Source organism: Macaca mulatta, chromosome 9, assembly GCF_049350105.2.
Source record: "Macaca mulatta isolate MMU2019108-1 chromosome 9, T2T-MMU8v2.0, whole genome shotgun sequence".
NCBI lineage: Eukaryota > Metazoa > Chordata > Mammalia > Primates > Cercopithecidae > Macaca > Macaca mulatta.
The window spans coordinates 75,395,821-75,416,769 of record NC_133414.1 but is presented as its reverse complement, the minus strand read 5'-3'; the positions used below and the strand labels follow the sequence as shown (position 1 = coordinate 75,416,769).

The following is a 20,949-nucleotide window of genomic DNA, read 5'->3' as shown; positions in this document are numbered from 1 at the left end:
GTTTATTGTACAATTTTACATTTCTTTTGATATGTTTATATTTTTTAAAAGATATCTTCAAAAAAAGTTGTATCTCTTGTGTATATGATATATTTTTCTATAACATATTCTAGATTATTGGTGGTCGGAAATGCTTCTTAAGTTTGAATATTTTCTCTTGACTACCTTGTGACCCACATTAACAGATAGTCTTTGGTTATTCTGCTTCTCTCTTTCAAAATTCTAAATTCTTAGAATTTGAAATAAACTGCTATTTGAATCTTTATGTCATTTCACATATTGAGTGATTGCTCCTGAGTTGCTCTGGGGCTTCCTCAAAAAACAACCTAAATTATGGACACTAAATGAACACAGACTACTTTCCTTCATTTTGCCTAGATGTAAGATGCTGTTCTTTGTGTTCTTTGCTGTTCAAACCTAACTTTGAATATTGAAGGAAATGGTACTTCTAAGGATACGTAAACATGGATTCTTTTTTAGCAGTTCATTTCACAGCTCAACACACACTTTTTGGAGCACATGTCTTGTGGTTACTGTTTTGCCAAATACTGAGAATACAATGTTAAATAACTATTTTGCCTTTAAACAGCTTGTAATCTAATTGAGGAGACAGATGTGGAAAGAAAATCACTTCTTCACAGTGGCATTAAGAATAGAGGTTAAGAGTGTGCTCTGGAGCTGTGTGACCTTGGTTATCTATGGAAACTCAGTTTCTTTGTGAGTCAAATAAGGATATTAGGGTTCTTGTGAGGATTGAATGAGATTATTTGTATGTTTGGCTTATGTTAGCTAATATTATTGGCTACTGAGGAGCTTGAAATCTCTCATGCCTCTATTATTGGCAATGGAGAGCACTTGTTGATTTAAGCAGGCAGATGACATGGTTGGGATTCACATTTTAGGATTATGTGAATTGCTTTGTCTGTTGTGGATCAATAGATTTGAGGTGGCTATAGTGATAAACCTGTTGAGAGATGATGACTTGATCACTTTAGTTATGATACAATGGTTGGGAGAGAGAGTACAATGATACTTTTGTGTTATCAAGGTAAGACTTGATTGATTTAATGAAGAGGGTAAAGGAGTCAGAGATAACATTTGAATTTTTAGTTTTGGTGACTGAATGATGGTGGTATTTACAACTGAGTTAGGGAGTATAGGAGGAGGATGTGGAAGAGAGGGTTGAAAGATTGAATTGAGTTTTGTTCAAGCTTGAGATGACTGTGATACCCAGGTAGGCATATTCAGGAGACAGTTGGTTTTATGTTTCTTGGTGGATAGAAGAGTCATGGCTGGACTCCGTTTGTTTTTGGAGACAGGGTCTTGCTGTGTTGCCCAGTCTGGAGTGCAGTGAGTGGTGCTGTTTAAATCTAGTTTAATTCTTGTAGCCTTCCGGGCTTAAACAGTTCTCTTACCTCAGCCTCCTAAGTAGCTGGGACAGCAGGCATGTGCCCTACCGTGCCCAGCTAATTTAAAAAATTTTATTTTTTAGAGATGGGTCTCACTGTGTTGCCCAGGCTGGTCCTGGACTCTTCTCACCTCGTTCTCTCAAAGTGCTGGGATTACACGTGTGAGCTACGGTGCCTCGCCTGGACTCTTTAATTGTATTTAATTTTACATAGTTTGATGCAATATTATTCAATAAATGGTAGCTATTACCAGCACTATTTTTATTATTATGTAGGTGGTATTTAAAGCAACCAGTAGATAAAATTTCTTAAAAAAAGAGTAAAAAGTAAAAGGAGAAGTGGGCTGGAAGCTAGAACATTTAATAGATGGATAGATAAAGAATAAGTATAGAATGAGACTAAGAAAAAGCAGAACTAAGACAAGGTCTGATGAAGTATGATGAGTTTATATAAGACTAGCCAATAATACCTGCTGTAACAGAGATATCTAGTAAAGTAACGCCTAAAAGGGTCCCCTGTATTTGAATGGGATGTCAGTGGCGCCTTCTGCCAGGCAAATCACAGTGCAAATATGGAGACAGAAGCCAGAAATAAAATGTATTAGCAAATAAATGGGAGGTTGATATAACATGGGCCCATTTTGTTGATGTGACCCAAGAGCTAAGCAGTGATAGTAGTATCTTCCAAGTACCAAATTAAAAAATGTCCTTTAATAAAAAGATGTGGTTAGTCATTTTGAATAATTATCAATAAATTTTTTAAAATAAAAAGCATAGGAAAAATTAAGAATACAAAGAGTATAGTTCTATTTTATGTATTTAGGTTTAAATCTAGTTTAATTCTTTCAGCTTTCTCTAATTGAGTTTTAATCTTCATTTACTTTGCTAATGAGATTTAAACATATTATTTTCTTAAACTTTATAACTTTTTGCTTTTTTATTCTAACCCCGTGATTTAATCTATTTCTTTATAAGCTTCTTAAATTTCAGTCCAGCTTTAGTCTTAAATAGTGTTGTAGCGATTAATGGTTTTGCCCCTCCCCCATTTTCTTCCTTTCTAATATATTTTAATCAACTTTTTTTTTTTATTGGAAGAGCCAATTAAATATTTTGTTTAAAATCTTGCCATATCCACACTGCCTACCTGATTGGTTTTGCCAATTCTGTAAAACTTTACTTGATACTGTTGGGATTCTTTGGACTATGTGGCAATATTTGTAGATTTATAGAAATTTTAGTGATTTAATTCTTGGAAGGCAATTTTAGTTCCAAGTATTTATAGAATATTTTATTGTCATCTGTTAACTGTGTAACATTAGGCATGGGCACCTCTCTTATGACTGTCCTATTTTGGAACTTCACAGTCTGTATCTGCGCCTTTCAAGGCACTAAGTTCTGTGCCATGTCTTTGGAGGAGGAGCACATTTGAATAAAAAGTGTTTGTTTCAGTCTCAATAAAAGGCTTTTATAAAAGTTATGAACATTTAAAAGTGCCCTTTCCTCCCTTTTTGAGCTAATTGAATTCTTCATTTTACAGGGGTGCAAGATTCCAAGAAGAGGGGGCAGGGATGAGTATTTATTATAATTGTTAAATAATGCACTGGACACTTTTCGTGTAATGTTATTTGATCTGGATAGCAACCCTGTGACATAGGCAGTTTTATCCTCATTAGAGAAATTAAGTGGCTTGCCCATTTCAGAAAACAAGTTAATGGCAGAATCAGGATGATACTGCAGGTTTTTTTGATTTGTATCTAGTTATTTTTTCACTCAGTGGTTCTCTTTGTAGGGGCTAGAGGCAGAATAAAGAGGCCTCTCCCCTGTGCTCCCTCTTGCTTCCCCGTCTTCTGTTCTTTGGAGTGTATGTCATTTTTCTCCGGTAATTTAGGGCAGAAAAAATGTTGAGGACTATCACTGTACCATTTTGTTGTCTCTGATTTTTAGGAACTGTGTTCATGCTAAGAATTGATTATAAAAGAATACCTATCTGTGCCATTAGGAAACAAAACTCATCCAAAATATATAGGCTGTGCTTTGCATCATTCTATGAAAGACATGGTGGGAAGTTGAGTTATAGCTTTCTACTAAGTTGAAAGTAGGCTCTGTCGCCTAGGCTGGAGTGCAGTGGCACAATCTCAGCTCACTGCAACCTCTGTCTCCCAGGTTCAAGTGATTCTCCTGCCTCAGCCTCCCCAGTAGCTGGGACCACAGGTGCCCGCCACCACACCTGGCTAAGTTTTGTGTTTTTAATAGAGATGGGGTTTCGCCATGTTGGCCAGGCTGGTCTTAAACTCCTGACCTCAAGTGATCTGCCTGCCTTGGCCTCCCAAAGTGGGGATTATAGGCATGAGCCACTGTGCCCAACTAATGATTTTTAATAACTTTATATAATACTGATGAATCACTCTTTTTAGTGGACTCTAAATACCATCATGATTTGATACCCCTTTTATTCATTTACAAAAATATATAAACAGCTTCCTTTTTTGACGTTTAAAAATTTTATAGTCCTTTCTGTCTTGAATTTGCATTTCTGTTACACTGTTCACACCAGATTCTATTCTTATAGGATGTATTTTATGCATAAGTTATATTTTGCATGTAGCATGCATACATTATGAAGGTAGTATATTTTTATGCATTACAGTCTTTCATGCATATTGAATACCCTATTATATGTCTTTACAGCCAGCCAAAATATGTGAATTTTAAAATATCTCTTAGTCATTAAATTGTAATTAGCACAGAGTAAAATAACAAATGTATTAAAATGTTGCTAAAGTATTTTTTATTTATTAAAAAAAATTTTTTTTCTCCTTCTCTGCCATCATAAATGTTGCTTCTCTTCCTTCAAAATGTTGCTAAATTATTAAACAGAAGAAAATAGGCTGGGTGCAGTGGCTCACACCTGTAATCCCACTACTTTGAGAGGATGAGGTGGGATGATCACTTGAGGTGAGGAGTTCGTGACCAGCCTGGCCAACATGGTGAAACTTCATTTCTACTTAAAGTACAAAAATTAGCTGGGCGTGGTGGTGCGTGCCTGTAGTTACAGCTACTTTGGGGGCTGAGGCACGAGAATTGCTTGAACCCAGCAGGCAGAGGTTGCGGTGAGCCAAGATCGCACCACTGTACTTCAGCCTAACTCTGTCTCCAAAAAAAAAAAAAAAAAAATTAAATAAATAAAAAAAGTTTTGCAGACAAAATATGAATCATTCCTTGTTTAACACTTAAAAGGTTTTTATACTCAGGCAATACAATAGTGTATAGTTTCATTCAGAATAGGTGAGGAGTATGTCATCCTTTTTGTATTAATAAAAAGTGAATTTTAGGCCATTTTCTGTTACTTGGAATACCTGAAACTGGGTATTTTATAAGAAAAGGAATTTATTTCTTACGGTTATGGAGGTTGAAAAGTCCAAGGTCAAAGGGCTGCACTTGGTGAGAACCTTCTTGCTGATAGGGACTCTACAGATTCCTGAGGTGGTGCAGGGTATCACATGGCAAGGGGCCTGAAACTGTTAATATGGTAGCTCAGGTCTCTTCTCTTCTTTTAAAGCCACCAGCTCCCCTCCCATGATAACCCATTAATCCATGAATTGATTAATCCATTTATGAAGGTAGAGCTCTCATGATTCAATTACTTCTTAAAGGCCCCACCTCTCAATATTGCCCCATTGGAGATTAAATTTCAACATGAGATTTGAGGGGGATCAAATATTCATGCCATAGCAATGGGTTTAAAGGCACTTGTGAAAGAGGAGACTGGAGAGGAAAATCAACATGACCTTTCAAATGGACTTATGATCCATTTTCAGGCAGATTAATTTTAAATTTTATGAAAAGGTTGAGTATGAATGGGAATTGAAGACCTGGGAATTATCCATTGTTGTTTATCTGTTTCTGTGTACCCTTCAGAAAGTCTGTTTACCTTCAGCAGTACAAATACATGGTACTGTGAAAGATCCCTGATCTAATATTTATAGCAACCTGTATTTTATGACCAGAGAAACTGAGACTTAAAGATGTAGAGTACTTGCCTATGATCACTTAGCTAGTAAATGGTCAATCAAAAACTCCAAAACTTGAGGCTGGGTATGGTGGCTCATGCCAGTAATCCCAGCACTTTGGGAGGCTGAGGTGGTTGGATCACTTGTGGTCAGGAGTTCCAGAGCAGCCTGGCCAACATGGTGAAACTCCTTCTCTACTAAAAATACAAAAATTAGCTGGGCATGGTGGTGCGTGCCTGTAATCCCAGCTTCTGGGGAGGCCGAGACAGGAAAATCGCTTGAACAAGTTGCACTGAGTCAAGATTGTGCCACTGCACTCCAGCCTTGGTGAGAGAGTGAGACTATCTTAAAAAAAAAAAAAACAAACAAAAAACAAAACTCCAAAGCTTTTCTTTCCCTCCTGTGTCATGCTGCTTAGTACATAGCCTGGTTCACAGTATATGATTACTATATAGTTAATGAATGATTTACATATTGTTTGTGAAGTCTAAAATACTTAACGTTGTAGTTGTTGCATCAGTTTTGAACTGCTGAATAAGTGTGACATTACAGATGATTCACTACAGAAGAATATTGAAGATCTTCAAAGCATGGTTAAGGTGATCTCCTTTCAGTTCCTGGAGTGGTGTTCCTGGAAATGACTAATAGAACAGCAAAAAACCGTCTACTTGGGCATTCTTGGTGTTTTATCCGTTAAGTCAGAGACCTATAACAGTGTTGGAGTGCTTGTTTTGAAGAGGTCAACTAACTTATGTTGATACTGTGTTTGTATGAAGAGTGTAATTTTCATTTCTGTTATGCAGGTATTCTCTGAAACCAAATGACCAAATCTTGGCTGAAGACAAACACAAGGAACTGTAAGTGCATTAAACAATTGGTTGTAAATAGTTTACTCTGTCTATGAAGTTGATATATGTATATGTAATCTGATTTTCAAAATTATATAATGACAAAGTGTAATTAACACTATGACCTTAATCCTAACAGAATTATGATAACCTACACTATATAATTTATACTACATAAAGTTTACACAGGACATAATTTCTCCTGTATTCACATTAAAAGATGTAGTGTTGTATTCTGTCATCTAGACTAAAGTCTTATTGGGAAATATGTCATTTCATTTTCTCTTTCCAGATAAAATATTAAATTGTTCCTATTTTCTTTCTGACTGCTCTACCAGAAAAAAGTAAAAAATAAAATAAATTGTCACTGTTAATTTTTAGGTCTTATTCCGGTGGATCACCCACCTTCATGATAATGATGGAGAAATATAATTTTGTTTCTGTCACTGGTTTATGAAAAAGTAAATGTCAGTTGTTTGGTACAATGTAAAACACTTTTTAAATTTTATTGTATTTTTATTTTTTTGAGACAGAGTCTTGTTCTGCTGCCCAGGCTGGAGGCGCAATCTTGGCTCATTGCAACTTCTCATTCCTGGGTTCAAGCAATTATCCTGCCTCAGCCTCCCAAGTAGCTGGGATTACAGGTGCCCGCCACCACGCCTGGCTAATTTTTGTATTTTAAGTAGAGATGATGGGGTTTTCCCATGTTGGCTAGGCTGGTCTCCAACTCCTGACCACAGGTGATCCGCCTGCCTTGGCCTCCCAAAGTGCTGGGATTACAGGTATGAGCCACTATGCCCAGCTGAAGATACTTTATTTTCACATCTAACTCAGGTCTCTCTTGGTTTAGTTTAATGTAACCTTCACTTGTACTCATATATAGGGACGGTAATTTTTTTTTGTGGAGGACTTCAAGACTATTATTTTCTTCTTGAGGTTAAGTAATAATTTTTTTTCCAAATACTTTTAAACTGCTTTTTAAAAACTGTCTTGAACCTTTTGCAAATTATTTTCTTCTCTCCTGTTTAAGATAACATATAAATTGTTAATTATAAAATGGCAGGACCAATGTTCAGGGAAAGGATTTCCTTGTGCATTCTTACTGTTTACACATTCTATTATTATGCTAACCTTTCAACCGTATTTTTATATTTGGTCTATCCTTATTTGAGTATAATCTCCATAGTGGGTTCTCAAATGTATTTATTGTCAAGAAATGTTTTGCTGTTTCTTTATTTCCTACTATAGTCAATGAGGGTAGGTGATTGTTACTGTAGCATTGGTTGGTTATTATTTGTAGGTCTGGTAACAGAGCTTCTTTTGCTTTGGGAATTAAGTAGTTGGTGAGCCTTAAAAGGTCCTTTAGTCCTTAGACTATGACCAGTATTAAAAATGCCAGAAATCTGCTTTTAAAGAATATATGTTATTTAATATGTAACCCATTTTAATGTGTTAATTCATTTGAAAGTTTTTTAACTGTCCAAGATATAATTCATCTCTATGGCTATAACTTGGCCAACTGACACTTTTTTCTTACTTTTTTTTTTTTTTTTTTTTGAGATGGAGTCTTGCTCTGTCGCCCAGGCTGGAGTGTTGTGGCATGATCTTGGCTCTCTGCAACCTCTGCCTCCTGGGTTCAAGCGATTCTCCTGCCTCAGCCTCCTGAGTAGCTGGAAGTACAGGCACCTGCCACCATGCCCAGCTAATTTTTGTGTTTTAGTAGAGACGGGTTTTCGCCATGTTGGCTAGGCTGATCTCGAATTCCTGACCTCAAGCAATCCACCCACTTCAGCCTCCCAAAGTGCTAGGATTAATACAGGCTTGAGCCACTGTGCCCAGCCCCTACATTTTATTATGAAAAGTTTTAAACATATGTTATGTGTTCACCCATATATTTACCACCAAGGTTTTATCATTAACATATTACTTCACTTATCTACTTATTCTTCTGTTCATGTGTTACTTCATCTGTTTTTTGGATGCATTTCAAAGTAAATTGTAGACATCAATATGCTTCTCTCTAAATATTTCAACACATATACCATTAACTAGAGTTTTATATTTCAAAGTTTTTTTTTTTTTTGGTTTCACCTGTTCTAAAATTTCTTATAAACTGAGTCATGTATATGTCCTATTTTGTATAAGGCTTCTGCCACTGTGGTTTTGAAATTCATCAGTGTTGTTGCATGTATCAGTTAATTCCTTTTTATTTTTGCAGATTAGCATTCTGTTGTTTATTTGTTCTATTATTGCTAAGTATTGCCACTCATTTGATTTGTCATTAGTTGATGGTCTTGATATTTCTGGCTGCTGGCTGTCTGCCTTGTAGTTTTTGACCTACATACCAAAGAAAACTTGCAGTTGAATACGGCACCATAAAAGCAGAGTATTAATTTAAAAAAATTCAACAGTTATTGAATTAATAAATTTCGTGAATTATGAAAGCTGTTTATAAATAATCTCATTTGTGTCTTGCAACTCAAATAGCCAAAATCTTAGTAGGGTAGTGGTCATGGAAGTCAGAGTCTGCTAAGGAGTGTGTAACAACTCACCTGCTGTATTAAAAACAAAAAAATCCTTTTTGTGTTCAAGACCAAGCTTTAAAAAATATAAGAGATATGGATATAAAACAAAATTTTATTATCTAATCAGTAATTCCATGCTTTATTCTCATAAAACATTATTACAGCTTCTTAATTTCAGTCTGTTAAAGCTTGATTCATTATAAAACTTGTAAAAAATGTGTTGGCACCGTCACATTGACCTGCTCTTTGAAAATTAACCCTAACTCTCTAAAAGTATCAATAAGAGAATGCAGTGATAGCTCTAATGATCTTGGTATTAATAAATAAAGAGTGGCCTGGCATGGTGGTTCACACGTGTAATCCCAACGCTTTGAGAGGCTGAGGTGGAAGGATTGCTTGAGGCCAGGAGTACAAGACCAGCCTGAGAAACGTAGTGAGACCCCATCTCTACAAAAAAACTTTAAAAAGGCCAGGCGCGGTGGCTTACGCCTCTAATTCCAGCACTTTGGGAGGCCGAGGTGGGTGGATCACCTGAGGTCAGGAGTTCAAGATTAGCCTGGCCAAGATGGTGACATCTCTACTAAAATACAGTCTCTACTAAACTGTCTCTACTAAACATCTACTAGACCGTCTCTACTAAAAATACAAAAATTAGCCAGGCATGGTGGTGGGTGCCTGTAATCCCAGCTACTCGGGAGGCTGAGGCAGGAGAATTGCTTGAATCTGGGAGGCAAAGGTTGCAGTGAGCCGAGATCGCACCACTGCATTCCAGCCTGGGTGACAGAGCGGGACTCTGTCTCAAAAAAAAGAAAAAAAAAATTTAGCCTGATGAGGTGGTGTGTGTCTGTGGTCCCAGCTGCTCAGGAAGCTGAGGTAGGAAGATCTCTTGGGTCTAGGAGATCAAGGCTGCGGTGAACCATGATCATTCCACTGAGTTCTGGACTGGACAACAGAGTGAGACCTTGCCTTTAAAAAAATAAGAATAACAATAAGAGAGTACAATGATAGTTCTAATTATCTTGATATTAATAAATATTAAGTATGTTTTCATTAAAACATTTTTAGTTCCTGAAATTTTGTGATTCAGATTTCATATACACTTAGTCACTGATGCTTCACAAGTATACTTGTTTCTCTGTCTGAGGAAGATTGGTATGGGAAAACAGGGAAATATTGGTCAGCAGTGACCCTTGTTTTTCTAAGCAAAGTGGTTTTTCTCAAGTTCCTGTTTTTCATTATTCTACATACTGAAGACCTTGGGGGATGATTTTAAGTAGAGAAAGTTGAGCAATTCAAGTTGCGATGTGATTTATCTAAAACTGTAGGATTTATACTTTGTTCTATACATGATCCAGTAATGAACTAGTCTCATCAGCTTTCTAGTTTTTTTCAGTTTTAGTTTTGTAAGTGGAATAATTTAAAATAAATTAAGAAAACATCACTATTTTACTAAATGTTTTTTCACCTACTTTCCATTGTGTTAGGCATTGAAGAAAAGATCGTGTGCACCTTTTTATATGTCAATTATACCTCAATAAAGTGGTTTAAGAAAAAGGAAAAGATACTGATTTTATTATAAATGGAATCTTACTCTCCAATAGTGGCTTTTCAAAATCTATGGACACATCTGCAGTTATCGAAAATAGAACCATTTTGTTTCCATGAATATCTATTTTATGAATATATAAATTTTGTATTACCTTGGATTTTGAGATCTGATAAAGATTTAGGTAAGGAAGGTTAAAAAGTGTCTGGAGTTGGGGTGAATTCCAAATGCAAATATAAATAAATTCAGAAGTATCCATACTACTTAACACAGAGTAACCTGATATCGGAAGATTTTTTTTTTTGTTTGCTATAAGGCAAGGGGAAAATCTCTTTAACAGGGATTCACATTTGTTTACTTGGCTTTTTTTTAATGACTTTTTATTATTATTATACTTTATGTTCTAGGGTACATGTGCACAACGTGCAGGTTTGTTACATATGAATACATGTGCCATGTTGGTATGCTGCACCCATTAACTCATCATTTACATTAGGTATATCTCCTAATGCTATCCCTCCCCACTCCCACCACCCCCAACAGGCCCCAGTGTGCGACGTTCCCCTTCCTGTGTCCAAGTGTTCTCATTGTTCAATTCCCACCTATGAGTGAGAACATGCGGTATTTGGTTTTTTGTTCTTGTGATAGTTTGCTGAGAATGATGGTTTCCAGCTGCATCCATGTCCCTACAAAGGACATGAACTCATCCTTTTTTATGACTGCATAGTATTCCATGGTGTATATGTGCCACATTTTCTTAATCCAGTCTGTCATTGATGGACATTTGGGTTGGTTCCAAGTCTTTGCTATTGTGAATAGTGCCACAATAAACATACATGTGCATGTGTCTTTATAGCAGCATGATTTATAATCCTTTGGGTATATACCCAATAATGGAATGGCTGGGTCAAATGGTATTTCTAGTTCTAGATCCTTGAGGAATCATCACACTGTCTTCTACAGTGGTTGAACTAGTTTACAGTCCCACCAATAGTGTAAAAGTGTTCCTATTTCTCCACATCCTCTCCAGCATCTGTTGTTTCCTGACTTTTTAATGATCGCCATTCTAACTGGTGTGAGATGGTATCTCATTGTGGTTTTGATTTGCATTTCTCTGATGGCTAGTGATGATGAGCATTTTTTCATGTGTCTGTTGGCTGCATAAATGTCTTCTTTTGAGAAGTATCTGTTCACATCCTTTGCCCACTTTCTGATGGGGTTTTTTTTTCTTGTAAATTTGTTTGAGTTCTTTGTAGGTTCTGGATATTAGCCCTTTGTCAGATGAGTAGATTGCAAAAATGTTCTCCCATTCTGTAGGTTGCCTGTTCACTCTGATGGTAGTTTCTTTTGCTGTGCAGAAGCTCTGTAGTTTAATTAGATCCCATTTGTCAATTTTGGCTTTTGTTGTCATTGCTTTTGGTGTTTTAGTCATGAAGTCATTGACCATGCCTATATCCTGAATGATATTGCCTAGGTTTTCTTCTAGGGTTTTTATGGTTTTAGGTCTAACATTTAAGTCTCTAATCCAACTTGAATTAATTTTTGTATAAGGTGTAAGGAAGGGATCCAGTTTCAGCTTTCTACATATGGCTACCCAGTTTTCCCAGCACCATTTATTAAATAGGGAATCCTTTCCCCATTTCTTGTTTTTGCTAGGTTTGTCAAAGATCAGATGGTTGTAGATGTATGGTATTATTTCTGAGGGCTCTGTTCTATTCCATTGGTCTATATATCTGTTTTGGTACCAGTACCATGCTGTTTTGGTTACTGTAGGCTTGTAGTATAGTTTTAGCTACCAAGGTAAACAGTGAACTTTTGTAAGCAGTGTATACTGTTCTAAATATGAAGTGTATTTTCCCTTCTGATAGTGAATGAATTCGATTTATGATTTTTTAATGTCAAATATTAAATTATTTTGTCAGAGGCCGGGCGTGGTGGCTCACACCTGTAATCCCAGCACTTTGGGAGGCCGAGGCGGGTGGATCACGAGGTCAGGAGATCAAGACCATCCTGACTTCCATGGTGAAACCCCGTCTGTACTAAAAATACAAAAAATTAACTGGGCCTGGCGGCGAGCACCTGTAGTCCCAGCTACTTGGGAGGCTGAGTCAGGAGAATGGCGTGAACCCGGGAGGCAGTGATTACAGTGAGCCGAGATCGTGCCACTGCACTGCAGCCTGGGCGAGAGAGCAGAGGGTCTGTCTCGAAAAGAAAAAAAAAATATTTTGTCAGAATAACCCCTTAAATTTTTAAATTTTGTCTTATAAAAGTTAATTATATTATGGTATTTAAAATGTTTGGCAATTTAGGATTATGATGGGATGGAAGAAAATAAATAACTTATGCAATAGGCATGAACCTTTAAGGGTATTAGGACGTGCTAAGGCTGTGATCTTTGGTGCAGTGTAAAAACGTAATTTCTTAGAGAATAGTGTCAATTTCCAAACCAGCAGGAGAGTTGTAAGTATTTAAGTGGAATGTTTAGCGATATGTCAGGGAAGTTAGAGACAATAACATCTGATATGCTTTTTTTGTGTGTGTGAGACAAAGCCTTGCTCTGTCGCCCAGGCTGGAGTGCAGTGGCGTGATCTCGGCTCACTGCAAGCTCTGCCTCCCGGGTTCACGCCATTCTCCTGCCTCAGCCTCCAGAGTAGCTGGGACTACAGGCACCCGCCACCACGTCCGGCTAATTTTTTTGTATTTTTAGTAGAGACGGGGTTTCGCTGTATTGCCAGGATGGTCTCGATCTTCTGACCTCATGATCCGCCCGCCTGGGCCTGGAATTACAGGTGTGAGCCACCGCGCCCGGCCTGGTATGCTCTTAAATTAATTATTAATGCTGTGCCTTAACAGTTCTTTGAAATCATCAAGATCATAGACTGGGCTTGTGCCTATAATCGCAGCACTTTGGGAGACTGAGGCAGGAGGATTACTTGAGCCTAAGTTAGAGGCCAGCGTGGACAACATAGTGAGACTCTTGTCCCTACAAAAAGTTTAAAAAAAAGTAGCCGGATATGGTGGTGTGTGCCTGTAGTCCCAGCTGCTTGGGAGACTGAGGTGGGAGGATTGCTTGAGACCAGGAGGTTCAGGCTGCAGTGAGCTATGGTCTGTGCCACTGTGCTCCAGCCTGGGTGACAGATGAGACCCTGTTAAAAGAATCTTTTTTGGTAAGAATGATCTAAGAACTGGATGTCTGTAAAGCTAATAGAAAAAATGATCCTGTGAAGCAAAAAGTCAAAATTGAAATAAAGAAGTTAGGACCGACAGCAAGGTTAAATGCTTAATTTTTTTTTAGTGTTCATAAATAAGGTACAGTTTTAAAAATATCATAAACATTTTTATGATCCTGTTCTCAGGGCCCACTTTTTTTTGTATCTTTAAAATTATAGTATTTTGGTTCTAGAAATGAACCCTTGAACCAATATCCATATTTTATCATGAATAAGGTGAGAGTAACATTGATAAAATGACTTGCTATAGTTTACATTGCTACTTAAGGACAGTGCTAGACCAGAAACCAAGTCTCCTGAGTCCCATGTAAGTGCTGTTTCTGTCACACCAAGCAGTTCTCTAAGTATATAGTCTTTTTTTTTTTTTTTTTGGAACAGGATCTTGCTTTGTCACCCAGGCTGGAAAACAGTTGTGTGATCATGGCTCACTACAGTCTTGTTTTTAGAGATGAGGTCTCCTTATGTTGCTCAGGTTGGTCTCAAACTCCTGAGCTCAAGCAATCCTCCTGCCTCTGCTCCCAAAGTGTTGTGATTATAGGCATGATCTACCATACCCAGCCAGTAATTTTTTTTTTTTTTGAGATGGAGTCTCACTCTGTTGCCAGGCTGGAGTACAGTGGCGCGATCTTGGCTTACTGCAACCTCCGCCTCCCAGGTTCAAGTATTTCCCCTGCCTCAGCCTCCCGAGTAGCTGGGACTACAGGCACCTGCCACCACGGCTGGCTAATTTTTATATTTTTAGTAGAGACAGGGTTTCACCATATTGGTCAGGCTGGTCTCAAACTCCTGACCTCAGGTGATCCGCCTGCCTCAGCCTCCCAAAATGCTGGGATTACAGATGTGAGCCACCTCCCCTGGCCGCCAGTAATTTTTTTTTTTTAAAGGGATTAATATCCGTTGCAAGACTTGGTAACTGATCACAGAGAACTCAGTAGTTAATTAAATCAGTTTCACAGTATTGTGTTGTTGTTTTGGAAACCACTTCATACCTATAACCAATATTGAGTGAGTTGAAGAAAATTACTTCCAAATACAAGGTACTTTACATTCTTCCAAGGAGAGGATGCAACACAAAGCTGTTGGTGAGCTTGATACAAAAGCTTTTAGGTATGCTCATGAAATAAGTCAAATGTATACATTTTACAGCCTCGTATTATGTTAAATAGAATTACTTTTTTCTTTTTTCTTCCCATTTCTTTGAAGAGCCATATTCAGAATCTTCGTCATTAGCAACTTTGTCATCATTGGATCCCTTTTCTCTAGGACACATCAGCCTCTTTCCGTGTATGATATTTTCGCTGGAAATTTTATCCTGAGCTATAAATGCCTCTCATGAAAGAAAAGTTTGTTTTGTTTTGTTTTGTTTTTTTCCTTCTGAGATAAGGTCTAACTCTGTTGCCCAGGTTGGAGTGCAGTGGCATGATCATGACTCACTGCAGCCTTGACCTTGTGGGCTTAAGCAATCCTCCCATCAGCCTCCTGAGTATCTGGGACTACCAGTGTGCACCACCATAGCTGGCTAATTTTTGTATTTTTTGTAGAGATGGGGTCTTGCCATGTTGTCCAGGCTGGTCTTGGACTCCTGGGCTCAAGTGATATGTCTGCCTTGGCCTCCCAAAGGGGCGGGATTACAGGTGTGAGCCACCATGCCTGGCCAAGAAACGTTTTTTTTAAAGTTTATTTTTGTATGTAGTCATAATATTTGTAAGGTAACCTTTTCACTGTATTGCTTTTTAAACTAAGGTTTAAATAGTTCATTGTAATAAGAGTTACCATTTGTACTTATAAGGCTGCCTCTCCAGGAGTAAGTGTTAAATAGTTGATTGTAATAAGAGTTACCATTTGTGCTTACAAGACTGTATCTCCAGGAGTAAGTGTAGGTTAATCAATTGCGTGTTCTTCTGCTATAGGGAAATTGTGAAGGAGGTTCATGTGTTGTAGGTTCTTTGCAACTACCACCTTTATGGGCTTTTAGTGAAATATCTGGTGATAGGCTTGGTCCTGGTAGTTGTGGACGTAAGGTAGAGTGGGGATGAGTAAGGACAGATTACAGTTCTGCCCATACCTTTATGTTTGTCCTTCCCTGCCTCTAACCAATGACTGCCTTTGGAATTAAATGGCTACTCCTTCAATTTCATCCCCTAAACTTTATGCAAATTTCAATTCGTGATATATCTTAAGCTGAAACCATATAGGAGAGGAAATTAGGGGAAGTGTACTTCTTCTTGACACAGTTTAAGACCTTAACTTTGTTTAGTCACTTAGTTTTCCAAACTTAAGTTCCTCAAATATCATTTTGGGTTTAGATTAGTGCTTTTCTGTCATTGTCCATTAAACAAATGATTTCTCTCATTACCTGCTTCTCTTTTAGTCTGTTCAGTGATCCCTCTGGGTATAGCTTCTGAATTTCTAGCATAAAACTCTTCAACAATAACAAAAAAGGATAATGATCCCCCTGTCAATTTTTAGGGGAAAGGATAAGGTGTTTCCTAGAAACTTTATTCAGAGCTTTTTAGTCAAAGTGTAGTTCTTTGATCCTTAACTGCAATTTACTTGACAAGATATATTTATGGGATGAATTTTATTGAGGGTAACAGAATGGAGAGAGAAGCTGCTGGTGTGATGAATTCTCTTTCTTCTTGGTCTACAACAAACAGGAATGATATAGACTTGGGGTTCTTGAGTGAACTTTTAGTATTTATTAGCAGCCAATCTAACTTTGAAAACTCTACTATGTTGATTTCTTTTTGGAAAGTGTTGAACAATTAAATAATACATTTTAAAGAACAAGGAAGAAGGGCATTGTTTTAATTATTTTATGATCTAATTTAATCCCCACAGCAACTCTGTGAAGTAGATACTGTAATCATTCCCATTTTACAGATGAGGAAGAGACTTCGTAACTTGGCTTATATAAGAAAAGGATAGAACTGTTTAGATCTTTTTGATTGCTTTCCATTTTGTATAAGTTCAGTGACTTAGGAAACTTTTTAAAAAAATTTTTTTGGAGGAATGATATTGTTCATTATGGACATATCTACTTCAAAAGTATTTAAGGGTATTTTTGATGGAAATTATATTTTATAAGTTTTAGTATGGTTCACTGGAAATATGTCAACAGTTTGTAGGTAATACCGTGTTTTATTTTGAGTTGGCTAATTGTTAAAGTGAAACTTTAGAGGATAAAGTGAGCTCATATTGATGAATGGTAATCTGATATTTCCAACAGACTAGGTCTTTTTTTGATGTTCGGTGTATTTTAACTTTATTCTTTGTGATACTAGCTCCCTCTGTAGAACTTCAATAAGATTGCAACTGGACTTTTTCAGTAATTTAGAAAAGTGATCTAAACATTATCTGTAAGTATAAAATTTCCCTGTAAAATTTTACTTTGTATTCTAATCAATTGCAAGTGGGTTTTTAAAAGTATAAATGTAACCTTTATAAAAATGTACACACAAAGTTTTAATAACGTATACAAAATAAAACCTTCTTCTTCAAACATTCCTATAACTTTAATGCGTTTTTATTTAGGAAGGCTAGAGAGAGGTGTGATTTCTAGGTCTGTAGGTCTGTGTTGAGTAAAGCCTGATGGAAGCCCTAGGGGAAAAATAAATTTTGAAGTTTAGGTGGATACTTGAAATTATCCTTTTTTTTTTTTTCCTGAAACTTTCCAGTTTGAATTGGGTGGGAAAATGTTCATAAGGGATTTTCTTTTTGTTTGTTTTGTAGAGAAGGGGAAAGCAAACTTCTACAATAGGTAGAAAGAGCAAAGAGAAAATCTTAGCAAGATCCAGAAATTTAGCCAAGAATTGCAGGAAAAAATGCTTTATATATATGGTTTAAAAAATTTTTCCTTTTTCTTTTTTTTCTTGAGATGTGGTCTCACTCTGAGATGTGGTCATCACATTTTGAGATGTGGCACTCCATGCCACACTGGAGGTCAGTGGCATGATCATGGTGATCGTCCCACCTCAGCCTCGTAAGTAGCTGGGACTACAGGCATGTGCCATCATGCGTACTTCCTTTTTGTATTTTTAGTAGAGATTGGGTATTGCCATGTTGCCCAGGCTGGTCTTGAGCTTCTGGGCTCAAATGGTCTGCCTACCTCAGCCTCCCAAAGTGTTAGGATTACAGGCGTGAGCCACTGCACCCTGCTCACATATATGAGTTCTGTGAGTTTATGCTGTTGGAAAATCCTTTGTTATCAAAGTCTACTTCCAATTTTCCTGTGTGGGAGTGAGCTTACTTCTTTTACTCACTTTTTTTCCTTTCTTTCTGCTATGGTTTGAATGTTTGTCCCCTCCAAAACTCATGTTGAGATTTAATTGCCATTGTAACAGTAATAAGATGTGGAGGGCTTTAAGAGGTAATTAGATCATGGGGCTCTACCTTCATGAGAGAATTAATGCAGGAGTGGGTTAGTTATCTCTAGAGCGTTATTATAAAGCGAGTCTGGCCCCTCAAGCACTTGCTTGCTGTTTGCCTTCTGCCATGGGATAATGCAGCAAGAAGTTGCTGAGCAGAAGCTGGCACCATACTCTAGGACTTCCCAGCCTTTGGAACTGAGAAACATATTAATACTTCTTTCCTTTATAAATTACCCAATCTCAGGTTTCTGTTAACAGCCATAGCAATCGAACTAAGACAATCCCCTAAACCATTTTATATTAAATTGTAAGTCATATAATTAGCTCTTCAAAGATGTTTTTTCAGATAAAATGTAAGCTCCATGAAGGCAGAGGAAATATGATTGACTTGCAACATGGAACTTAGAAAAATGAGCAAACTGATTTCAACCATAAAGCTAGGGACTAAAACATACAAATGAGGATAAGAAAGAACTGAAGTACATGTACTCTTTCAGTTTCTAAAAATTTAACTGTATTTTCTTCTAAGTAGATTGAAGGATGTTCTTAGGATTATGCTTGAGTAGGCTTTTAAACAATTTTGTGTGGATAATTATCTTTGAAGCCTTCATTAGTACTAAATATCTTTATTCTGTTAAAATATAATATAGTTTATTCAAACAGATGTAGCTATGTATTGTGGCACAAAGAAATTCAAGAATGATTGTTATTCTTTTTGTTTGTTGGCCTTGACTAAATTTGATGTCAGATATTTGCTTTAAAAAATAGATAGACCAATTTTATTGGTATGACAAATCTACCCTTCATTATCCATAAACCACTGAAATAGTAATCTGGTTTTCCTATTCAGGCACACCTTGGAGATATTGGGGGTTTGGTTCCAGACTATCACAATAAAGTGAATATCACAGTAAAGAGAAATACATGAAGATTGTATTTTCCTAGTGCATATAAAAGTTGTGGTGATATCACACTGTAATCTATTGTATGCAATAACATTGTGTATAAAACATGTATATGCCTTAATTTAATGTAATCTATTGTATACAATAACATTGTGTATAAAAAATGTATATTCCTTAATCTATAAAAATACTTTATGGATAAAAATGCTAACAATCATGTGAGCCTTTAGCAAGTTATAATCATTTTGCTGGTGGAGGGTCTTGCCTCAGTGTTGATAGCTACTTACTGATCAGGATGTTGGTTACTGAAGGTTGGAGTGGCTGTGGCAATTTCTTAAAACAAGACAATAATGAAGGTTGCTGTGTCAGAGCCCTCCCTTCATGAAAAATTTATCTGTAATATGCAGTGCTGTCTGATAGCCTATTACCCATGGTAGAACTTGGAAAACTGGAGTCAGTCCTCTCAAACCATGCTGCTGCTTTATCAACTAAAGTTTATGGAATATTCAGAATCCTTTGTTGTCATTTCAGCAGTGTTCACAGCATCTTCACCAGGAGTAAATTCCATCTCAGGAAACCCTTTTTTTTTCTCGTCTGTAAGAAACAACTTCCTGTCCATTCAAGTTTTATCATGAGATTGCAGCATTTCAGTATCCATCTTCAGTCTCCACTTCCAATTCTAGTTCTCTTGCTATTTTTACCACATCTGCAGTGACTTCCTTCCCTGAAGTCTTCAAGCCCTCAAAGTCATCCACGAGGGCTGGAATTCACTTCTTCCAAACTCCTGTTAATGTTGATGTTTTGACCTCCTCCCATGAATCACAAATGTTCTTAATGGCATCTAGAATGATGAATACGTTGCAGGAGGTTTTCATTTTACTTTGTCTGATCCATCAGAAGAATCACTGTCTGTGGCAGCTATAGTCTTGCAAAATATATTTCTTAAATAATAAGACTTGAAAGTCAAAATTACTCCTTGATTTGGGGGCTGCAGAATGAATGTTGTATTAGCAGCCAGGAAAACAGCATTCATCTCCTTGTACATCTCTATCAGAGCTCTTGGGTGACCAGGTGCATCGTCAGTGAGCAGAAATATTTTAAAAGGGGCCAGGTGTAGTGGCTCACACTTGTAATTCCAGGACTTTGGGAGGCTGAGGTGGGCGGATCACCTGAGGTCAGGAGTTCGAGACCAGCCCGACCAACAGGGAGAAACCCCGTCTCTACTAAAAATAGAAAATTAGCCAGGTGTGGTGGTGCATGCCTGTAATCCCAGCTACTTGGAAGGCTGAGGCAGGAGAATTGCTTGAACCCAGGAGGCGGAGGTCGTGGTGAGCTGAGATCGCACCATTGCACTCCAGCTTGGGCAACAGGAGGGAAACTCCATCTCAAAAAAATAAAAGCCTAGCCTCCCAAAGTGCCAGGATTACAGGCGTGAGCCACTGCACCTGTCTGTCTGTCCGTCTTCTTTTTTAAGAGCAAGAAAAGGTTTCCCAGAAGTACTTTGGTAGACTCTCATCACACACACATTCCTAAACCAGTTACTGGCAAAGAAAATAGAATTATCATGATTAATTAGCATATTCTGAAGTACACGCTTCCTTATAACTGAACAAAAATTAGAGCTCCACTGGCAATGGGGAAATGGGTGTTGACTTGGCAATTAATAGTGAATTGCTCACAATGTTTAAATGAAATGGCCTGTCAGATTTCCTGGGAACACAGGAACCAGGGCCAGACTTAGAAACAGCCTCAGTAAGAGGTTTTTTAAAACTATTTTCTGGTATCGTAATTATTCCTAATTACCTTGTGCACTAAAAAAAATAAATTTTTTTTTTTTTTTTGAGACGGAGTCTCGCTCTGTCACCCAGGCTGGAGTGCGGTGGCCGGATCTCAGCTCACTGCAAGCTCCGCCTCCCGGGTTCACGCCATTCTCCTGCCTCAGCCTCCCAAGTAGCTGGGACTACAGGCGCCCGCCACCTCGCCCGGCTAGTTTTTTGTATTTTTTAGTAGAGACGGGGTTTCACCGTGTTGGCCAGGATGGTCTCGATCTCCTGACCTCGTGATCCGCCCGTCTCGGCCTCCCAAAGTGCTGGGATTACAGGCGTGA

The 20,949-nt window shown here is 37.6% G+C and overlaps 1 protein-coding gene across 6 annotated transcripts in view; it reads left to right on the top strand.

Annotated features, from left to right (window-relative positions):
* The window catches only part of ADK (adenosine kinase), a 564,565-nt gene that overhangs the window by 56,636 nt on the left and 486,980 nt on the right, over positions 1-20,949 (top strand). For all 6 annotated transcript variants that reach the window (XM_028853392.2, XM_028853391.2, XM_077945182.1 and 3 more), the window contains 1 exon segment: positions 6,222-6,275. In XM_028853392.2, the coding sequence (XP_028709225.1) occupies positions 6,222-6,275 (54 nt within the window).